Raw genomic sequence first — 10348 nt, 5'->3', positions numbered from 1 at the left:
ACTGACATAATAGTCATCTTTCATTACCTGTACAAGTGTATGAAAATGGGTAGGGAGTGAATACATACACAAAGTGAAAACTAGATTGATAGACAGACACAAAGACAGATACAAAGATAAGATAGCCAGATGACTTCATTAAGCCTGAGGGATATTAAATTGTCATAGCAGACAAATACATTAAAATACAACAAAATACAAAGACAAGTTTACACAGTAGATGGCCAAATACATTTGTAATACGCCAAAATGATACGACATAATGATTCTGGTGTGCAAATAATAATACTAATAAAGTTGCTGCTGCTGTTGCTCCGAATCAGAAAGATCGTTATTGTCATTGGTACAGTGATATTAATATGAAATATAAATAAAAGTGGACAACAGACAAACAGCGGTAATAGTAGCTTTGAAATAGATTAAAAAATATAATCGCTTTAAAATAGATTAAAAGTTATTTATTATTATTATTACCATGATAGCATGAGCAACAGCACATATTTATTTTGAAAATATTAGCCGGAAGTTCTACATGTCGTTCCTGCTAGCTTGACTGGTAAATATATTTCCTCCTGACGTTCCTGTGTCGGCACAGAAATTGCGGAAAGAGCACTGGTTCAGTTGCAGGAGAGTCGACTACATGTCCTTCACAGCCTGTCTTCAGTAACTTTATAATTTTTTTTTTATTTAATTTGAATGTATTGGTAAAAATACGACTTTAGAAATGGGAGTATAGCGGTTGGAGGAGCGGCTCCACGGTATCTGAACTTAGCCTAGCCGAGCTGAGCTGCTGCACTGGACCAGTTAAGGGAAGGTTTGGATATCAAGTTTAGCTAAGTTGAGTTTTTTTTTAATATATAAATAAAGGTTTGCTTCCGCGTCCTACCATGGAGTCATTTGAAGTCGGTGGCACCCTTGTTGGGTGCTTTGTAGGCATTGCGATTGGAGGGCTTGTGTTTGCAGCCTGCAAACTTGGCTTATTCTACCAGTTGTTTCACAAGGTAGGTTGTCAAAATTAACCATGGTAATTACAGCAACCGTCCTCTTCTGCTTATTTGTCCACATGCATTTTATGTTAAAACTGCAGGCACGTATCAGTCATAGTAAATACACCTGCATTATCTGTGCATGCCTGAAGAAAATCCCCTCTGCTCTGTAGGCTGTCACAGGTTAAAGGTAAGCTCTGTTCATCTACGTAAACTTTGACCAGCCTTGTGGTTTTTCAGCACAAAGGCCATCACATCACTCTGGCTGTTAGTGGGATTGCACAAAGCTCAGAGGCTCACCACCACCACCTCTGCAAGCCAGAACAATATAATGTGGTTATTGTGAAATATGAATGACCGTTGGAGTGAAGAGATAGTGTGACAGGTGACCTTTAGAGGCCATCACCACACACTGACAGTTGTTTATCTGTCACAGAGCTGTTTTTTCTAGTTTACAATAGGACTGCACAATTAATTGAAATACTGCTAAAATTGCAATATGGCCCAGCTGCATTATCCAAATCACTAAATCTGAAATATAGATAAAATGTGTGACAAAACAGCAGGATAATGAAGTTCTGCAGAGATGCCCTGGACGATAAATGTTGTTCTCTACTTTGGAGGCTGATGCTGACACCCGTAATTATAAATAAAAGAATTATTTCTGATCAATATATCTGACGATATAAAGGTATAATATACAGAACATTGATTATGTAAACAAACACAGATTTTCTGCAATGATCCCTCAAAAATGACTGACAAAGAAATGCACTAGAGGCAGGATGTTTACAGTTAGAATAAACCTTATTGTCCCAAATGATATCAGAGAACTGAAACAGTAAAGTTTCACCAATATTTTTAATAATTAGAAATAACTCTTAATATTGAAAAAAAACACAAATAGAGCCAAATATAAGTTTATATTAAAACTGAATTAAGAAAAACAATCAATGAAATATACAGAGAATGCTGCCCATAAAGCTGGTAGATAAAAACAATCAGCATTATGCTCTGGTTAAAATGAATTATCTGAATATTCTCCTCTTTAACTTTACTTTTGTTCTGTCCTCTGACTCACTTCAGACTGAGACGAAGAGTCCACGGCATGGCGGAGAGAGCGTGGCAGAGGTGCTCCGTGCTCATGGGGTCAAGTATGTTTTCACCTTGGTCGGCGGACACATCTCGCCTATCCTGGTGGCATGCGAGAAGGTGGGCATCCGCATTGTGGACACCAGACACGAGGCCACTGCTGTCTTCGCTGCTGATGCTGTGGCCAGACTCTCAGGTGCAGATTTGCAACAATAGATTAGTAAACTGTCTGACCCTGAGTATTATTTAAGAACACAGGAAATTATGGAGAATAAAATAATAGGGTGTGCTGTTTCTTTGGCAAGGTGGGTCTTGATGTTTCCCGCTGCAGTTGTTTGATTGTCAAACACAGGTGTAACTAGCAGCATTAACAATGGCTGAATAACCCTGGTATAATATTATGTTTAGACAAAACTGTGTCATTGTCTTGTAAGGTTGGTTGATTGGCCCTGTTCAAACCTGGTATTAACATATATCCTCATTCCTTTTTTTTTTTTTTTTACATTAGCCCAATATTCTACCTGCATTGTCCAGCCAGCCAATCAGCACTGTCAGCAGCCCGGCAGGAGAGCTCTGTGTGGTGCTGTGATTTTATGAATGAACTGTGATCAGGATGATGCATACTTATGCTTTTTTGACTGACTGTATCACATGTTTTCACATCACAGATGACAAAAAAAAAAAAAAAAGCTGAACAGAAAGAGAGCAGCCTCTCTCCTGTCTGTTCTTCACAGCAACACAATGTTTTATGAGGAAAGAAATAACTTAATGCATAACATTTGCCAAATTTGCAAGAAGGTCCCAATAATTAAGAATTTGTCTGTGGCAGTGTTTCACGAAGATGTCAGTTAAGTAGGTGGTCTTTCAAGGTCGCCCAGGACACATCTGTATAGATCTTAAATGCATCCTGAGTGTGATCACACCTGTGCTTAGAGCTGTCCACTCAGGATGCATGTTAATACCAGGTCTGAACAGGGCCATTCAGTCAGTTGTGAGTATGTTTTCGCAGCTGGTTGCTATCTCGATTGTCTCCCCACCAGGCACTGTTGGTGTAGCAGCAGTGACTGCCGGCCCAGGCCTCACCAACACAGTGACAGCAGTGAAGAACGCGCAGATGGCCGAATCTCCGTTGCTGCTTATTGGAGGAGCCGCTGGTACACTACTTCAGGTGGAGTCGATTGAAATACTTGTGCAAATATGTTGTGCAGGTGGAATAAAATAAGAGAACTGAATAGTCAACACAGTGTATGACAGCCCTTTAAATGTGTTCTTCTAACCTCTCCATCAACTGTCTTACAGGGCAGAGGAGCGCTGCAAGACATCGACCAGATGTCTCTATTCAAGCCGCTGTGTAAGTTCTGTGCCTCCATCAGGACCATCAGGGAGATCGTGCCTACTGTCAGGAAAGCCCTCGCCGTCGCTCAGTCAGGAACTCCAGGTCCTGTTTTCATAGAGTTCCCCATCGATACGCTCTACCCCTTCCACCTTGTGTCCAAAGAGTTTGGAGTTAAGAACCCTCCCAAAGGCCTCATGGGAAAAATTGTCTCATGGTATGTTATTGTCTTACAATGCACATTATTATTTAGTGTATGTAAAACACAAGTCATGCTGTGTGAGAGTAGAGGAATGTTTGATTTTAGAGAAATATAAAGTTAGACTTGCATGATAATAAAGTTTGAAGAGTATGTACCACTACATCAGCAACTTTATAAGTCCTGGATTTTTATGCAGCTTGGGTCTTTTTTTTTCTTCTTTTGCATTTTAAGAATTTATAATACTGGAAGTACAAATCATATTAAGGAAAAATATATAAAAAGATAAGAGATATAATGTATGAAATATTGTGATTTCTTGTAAGGTACCTCAATAATCACCTCATGAACCTGTTCGCTGGAGCTTGGGAGACCAGAGATGTGTCTCCACTCCCTGTTGACATCCCTCAAGCCACAGACGATCAGGTCAGACCGCTCTTAGTATGAAAGATTTGATGTTGCTTATACAGTTTTTCAGTCAAATATGTTTCAGTCAGTTCTTCTCAGTATGTATTGTCTTGAGATGACTTTGGTCTTTTTGTCACTGGTACAGGTACAAAAGTGCATAGAGCTGGTGAGTCGAGCAAAGAAACCTGTTATTCTGTTGGGTAGCCAAGCAACACTACCCCCAACACCGGTCGATGATATCAGGTAAAGGACTATGTGTTATTTCCCCTCTTCTCTACCTTTCTATCCTGTGCATTACTGTTTTTCTGGAGCTTTTTACTGTGTTGTTGCTCCCTGTGGCTTTCATTAGTGTACACTGAGCGTTTGAATAGCATTGAAGTGTTGTTTTGTAATTTTATTGAGCGATGCTCATCTGCTGAAAAATGTTTTTCTGCTCTGTAGGAAGGCACTGGAGGACCTGGGCATCCCCTGCTTCCTGGGGGGCATGTCCCGTGGCATGCTGGGTAAAAACAGTCCCATCCACATCAGACAGAACAGACGAGATGCTCTGAAAGAGGCTGACTTGGTGCTCTTAGCAGGTCAGGCATACAGTCTTAAAATTTTATTCATATTAAGATTGTAATAACATCAACAGATAGGTTAATAAATAACGTAGTCATTTTTTAACCATTGACCATATTTTCCCATGTTTTGTGTCTAAGTGACACATGGGGACAACAATTTTTGAAATCTTCCCATTATTGAGAGAGATGGCTGCAGCTCGACAGAAGCGAAACTGACTGTAATGTAGTCCTTATTTGCAATTGTGGACTGTCGGAGTACATCCACTAAAAGTGCTTGTTTTGCCGTTGCCGGGCTGAGGTTGCTCTCATAGATGTCTAACAATATTATGGGAAAGGAACTACAGAGGTAAACTGTTTTGTTAATGACTGAGATTGTTTTTGTTTAACCAGTGTTAAATGGTTTTATTGGTCTTATCAAAGCCACCTAACTCATTGTTTACTCATTGTAAATCACACTTCATTCAAACCTGACTAAAACGGAAATAAAACTTACCATAAACGCCATGGCTCGTCGTTCCACTTTTCCAATGATCACCATTTCTGGTTTGGTTAAAATAAATTCACTGTGTTGGACATGAAAATATCGGGAGAGGAATAAGAGGGAGTTTGGACATCAGAAAAGCAGTGGAGAAAAACGCATCTAACTTGATGAATTAAAAGTTGGGAATCATTGGACAGGGGAAAGAATTCCCAAAGCAATGCTAACATTGTGTGTTGTGTTTGCAGGCACTGTGTGTGACTTCAGGCTGAGCTACGGCAGAGTTCTTAACAGACGCAGTAAGATCATCGCTGTCAACAGGGATAAGACGCAGCTGCTGAAAAACTCAGATATGTTCTGGAAACCAACTGTAGCAATTCAGGGTACGTTCACAAGCTGCCATCATGACACATGATTATAATTTAAGATCTCTGGTGATTAGTGAATAATAAGTGATTTAAGAAACTTATCTCTATATTATATAATCAAAATACTGTCTGTATGATGTACAGTGTGCATGTATGATACTGATTCAACATTGTGACTTTGAAAATACTTTACTGCTGATTTGTACTATAGGTCAAATGCATCAGTTAAATAGTTAAAAGTCTAAAATGTAAATACTTGTCTCTTTTAGGTGATGCTGGTACTTTCTTAGTGCAGCTTTCCAAAGGCCTGAAGGGTCATCGCTGTCCAGAGGAATGGCCTCAGAGCCTTAAAGCAGGAGATATAACCAAAGAAAATACAAACAGGTACAGTAGGCAGAGGTGATCCCAGTTCCTGGTTCGTGTAAAAACATCAGTGTCCCTTAAACAAATTTACTCTCAAGTATACTCTGTTCTTGAGGATAAAAAAAGGTCCTGGGCCCCGTTTCCCAGAGCTTCCTTAGCACTACATGCATCATAACTTGTACCTTAAGGTCTCCCTTAAGCTTACAGGCTGTTTCCTTCTCCTTAGCTAAGGTATCCCTCATGGAAAGTACATCTTAAAGTGCACACATGCACACACACTGCAATTAAACGTGGATATGGTGGTACGAAAAACAGCTTACAGCTTATGATTGTACCTTAGCAGCTGTTCCTTAAGGGCACCTGCTAAGGGACAGTCTGGAAAACACTCATGGGAAAAGATGTTCATTTGCTAAGGTATGCTTTAGAAGCCTTCATAGAATGCTAAGGTACCAAAAAACAGGGAAATACAGCCTTGACTAGTTAAATCTTAAATAACGAGAAAGCAAAACAATTTCATCAATTAATGTAATGTTCACGCAAATGCAATCTCAGCTCTGTGACTGCAAAATCATTTATCTGTCATACAAACTCGAGAATTTATTATTCCAGGGCTAAAGCTGATGAGAAGACTGAACACCACTTAAATCCCTTGAAAGTCCTCCACCGTGTGGATGAGCTGATGTCAGAGGACAGCATTATCGTTGCCGATGGGGGAGATTTTGTTGGAAGTGCTGCTTACATAATGAGACCAAGAGGACCTATGCGTTGGCTCGATCCAGGTTAGATCTCTTCGACCAAACAACTCTTTTTTTTTTTAATGAAGAACTGTTATGATTAAATCAGTGGATGTTTAATTATGTAAGTGTAAGAGGAGAGTGCTTGTAATTTCAGTAAAATAAAATAATCATTTCAAGTCAGTTGATTTGTTGCTTTTTTGGTGCCACATAAAGAGGTTACATCAGTGCACAGAACACTGTGCTGCTGTAGGCGAGTCAAGTGCTACATAATCACAAATCTGTTTTATATCTGATCTGTTGTCAATTGTGCTTTTTAGTAGTCCTAGACACATCACTTTACTGCCCCTTGTCTCTACAGGAGCCTTCGGGACCCTGGGGGTTGGAGGAGGATTTGCTCTGGGGGCAAAACTGTGCCGGCCTGAATCTGAGGTACAGTATTGATTCTGAAAGTGCTAAATCTGATCATGTATTGATCTGTGTTGTTCACCCTTTATGAATGAAATGCTACTTTGTGTGTTTCAGGTGTGGATAGTGTATGGTGATGGCTCCTTAGGATACAGTGTTGCAGAGTTTGACACATTCACTAGACACAAGGTAAAATCACTTATCACAATATTTACATTATATGTATGTAAGCACCTCTATTATCCATAATAAATGGCAACACTCAATTAAATATTGCAAATATGAAGGATGTGCCCATATCAGCATCAACATACTACTAAGAAAAATACTGTTGTAAGTTGTCCTGCCTCAAGAGGTGCAACGGGAGAGTGAGATAGATGTCAGTCAAGTACAGTTGGCACACAGTCACGGAGACGGGGTTCATTCCAGTGCTGCAAATCTGTGAAAACCTGAATTATAATGTAGTGTTTTCAAGGTTTGAAAAGTGCATGAACTTTGGATCAAGTGCTTGAAAATGCAATAGCATTACTTTGATAATAAACTGCTAAATGAGTGAATAGTTGTGTTTTTTTTTTTCCTCTAAAGAAATAAAATAAATTGGATATTGGCTCCACGGAAGTTTTCAGTGGGTAACATTACATGGTTCACAGTAAGACAGTTGTAATCCTCAACTGAACTTTACAAATGATTGAAGGCCTGTATAGACTTACCATCTTAGAAAGTCATGTGTGTTCTTTGCTTGTATATTTTCTCTTTGTTTTCTTCTGAAAATTCTCATTGTACTCTTTTTTTCCCCCACAGACACCAGTAATAGCTGTGGTGGGAAATGATGCATGCTGGAGTCAGATATCCAGAGAGCAGGTTCCCATACTCGGCAGCAATGTGGCATGTGGCCTTGCATTTACAGGTACAGGTTGTGTAGCTGCTTGTAGAAAATGCGCAGGTTATATCCCGCACTATTAACAAAATCAGTTTATATTTATGTATGACGTTTGGGCAGTTGCTAATTGGCAATTTATATTTTCCTCTCCTTTTTGCAGATTATCATATAGTGGCAGATGGTTACGGTGGTAAGGGCTACCTTATAGGGCGTGGGGACGAGGACAGGCTAAACGACATCATCAGACAGGCTCAGAAGGAGAGCCAGGAGGGCAAAGCTGTACTTCTCAATGTTCTGATTGGAAAAACCAACTTCAGAGAGGGTTCGATCTCTGTATAGTCCTCTTCCTTCGCCCTTTGGTTCTCAGGCTCTATGCAGGATTTCAGAGAACAGGAAGATACTGTTGGACACTGTGTAGAGCCAAGCCCTGACCAGACCTATGCTAATCCTTTGTGCCCTTAAAGCCATATTTCACTTTGGTGATAGGTATGCTGATTTTCTACAAGAGTTCATGAACCATCAGTTGCACTTAATTCCCTCATCAGACAAGTCAAAAATCATACCAGTAACACATCTGCAAACACCTGACATAACTCTGTTTTATTATCAAAGGGTGACTGTTGGAAAATCTGCAATTATTATAACTCTAACGGTTAATATGATTCATGGCCGCTTAATTTGTCACCATATGTTTATTTCAGTTATTTAATACTAAATTCTGATTCAGTGAAATACAATAGCTCCAAATCTGCCAGCCTAGAAACTAAAGCTTTTGTTGTGCGTCATGCTACTGTCAGGTTCATGCTGTGCTACTTCAGCTAACTGCTGCATTTTAAGAAGGGAAAGAGTGAAGAGTAAGAAAAACTTGCATTGTTTTAGGGATTTTACCTCTACAGCAGCTCGGAGGTTATATTTTAGACCTTCATACAGCCTATTATAACTTTCTTGCAAATAAACCAGTGACTGATAATCATTTGTAAGAGAGAGCATTGGTTTAAGTTCTTAAATGCAACCAGTATGCCTTTTCTCCTTTCAACAAATCAACACGGAGCCTTTTTATGAGGATACATGAAATCTTACAGCTGTAATATTCTTTACTGATTTAGGATAAATTTGGGATAAAAATGGGTTAAATGGAAAATATTTTTTGAATGTCCAAGACTGACAAATGGTATGCCTTTAATGTTTGATTGTGTCTCGAAATACATTAATATGTATCGATTGCTGATTCAGTTATGTATTTAAATAATATGTAATACTAACTTATATGCATTGATGTGGGCTATCATTTAAAATATGCCTATACACAATATGTATTGCACTATAATTATAGCTTATTTACTCACCAGGTGGACACACGTGTGGATCATCTCACTCCAATATATATTGATGTTTTATTTGGTACTTTGAGCGAGGTGTGTCAAACTTTTGATTAGGAAATGTTCATTTGGATAGATTCTCAAATAAACTGAAAAAATAATGTGAGTAATGAGTGGACTGTTGAATGACATAAGCATAGAATGCATATTTGTACATAATTGTTTTTGGTTAATTCAACAAAACCTTCAACTAGATTTACAGTAGACAGAACAGTAGAGGATTTAAATTACAAATATTTTTGTCCAGAATACTTCAAAAGTGCAGTTTTCCTTTTTAAACAGAGGGTGGCAGGCTAGTAGTACTTTTACTGAAGCAGTCTATGCTGACGTGTTCCTGTTTAGCATAGGTTATGGGAAAAACCATATGTATTAGGAGAAAGCAGCTGGTCATCTGGAAAAACATCAGCTGTTGGGTCTGTGAATAAATGCCAGATTAACTATAACATTATTTGATTCATGAGATAAAATCAAAATATGGTATTATCTTCGATTATACAAATAAAAGTAAAATTGAGCATATACTCAGACTTGCTGAAAGTTTTGATTCTTTTTATTTTTTATTGACATTGACAGATTTTGTGTTGATATTTTGTTTTAATACATTTCTGAATTAAGTTACATAAGAATTGACGCAATAATTAATTAATTAATATGCAGTGCATATTCAAAAAGCATCATTTGTTAACACTTGACAGCATACTGTACTTTGGTTGTACTTTGGTTGTACTTAGGTTGATCTCTGCTGTCTAGCCTCTGTCCTATGTTAGACGTCACAGAAAGGCGGGTATAGCTTTTGCTGCTTCCAGGTGCTGTTTGTAAATCTGCACTTCTTAGCGTTGAAATTGTAAATAAACATTTCGAACTTTTCTAGTAAATATGAAGTGATCTTGATCTATTTTGTGATGCAAAGGAGGATTTAAAACTACAATATTTACGTTCATATATGCATATAAGTTATACAGAATAACAGTTTACTATGGTGGCAGGTGGCCTTAAGTCTTGTAAAAAGCTTGATCCCGATATGAAAATTTATGATTTAATATTCTGACCTACATGTACGCTGTTTCTGACTATAACTGATGTATCCGTTTTCTGATTATGAGTCTGCTAATGTAATTAATAAATATATAAAGAAAAGAAAAGATATAAATCAAATT

At 38.3% G+C, this 10348-nt stretch overlaps 1 protein-coding gene across 1 annotated transcript; it reads left to right on the top strand.

Annotated features, from left to right (window-relative positions):
• The first annotated feature begins 566 nt into the window (after positions 1–566).
• On the top strand, positions 567–9297 carry hacl2 (2-hydroxyacyl-CoA lyase 2). The gene is made up of 14 exons (XM_084717222.1): positions 567–1001; positions 2073–2274; positions 3119–3246; positions 3378–3628; positions 3937–4036; positions 4164–4261; positions 4460–4596; positions 5308–5442; positions 5697–5811; positions 6400–6569; positions 6886–6956; positions 7050–7121; positions 7734–7839; positions 7973–9297. The coding sequence occupies exons 1-14, from the start codon at positions 888–890 to the stop codon at positions 8149–8151; spliced, it is 1878 nt and encodes a 625-aa protein (XP_084573348.1). The 5' UTR covers positions 567–887; the 3' UTR covers positions 8152–9297.
• The last annotated feature ends 1051 nt before the right edge of the window (positions 9298–10348 follow it).

This window comes from Lutjanus erythropterus, chromosome 4 (assembly GCF_056507025.1).
Source record: "Lutjanus erythropterus isolate fLutEry1 chromosome 4, fLutEry1.hap2, whole genome shotgun sequence".
NCBI lineage: Eukaryota > Metazoa > Chordata > Actinopteri > Lutjaniformes > Lutjanidae > Lutjanus > Lutjanus erythropterus.
This window is presented reverse-complemented; position numbering and strand designations above follow the sequence as displayed.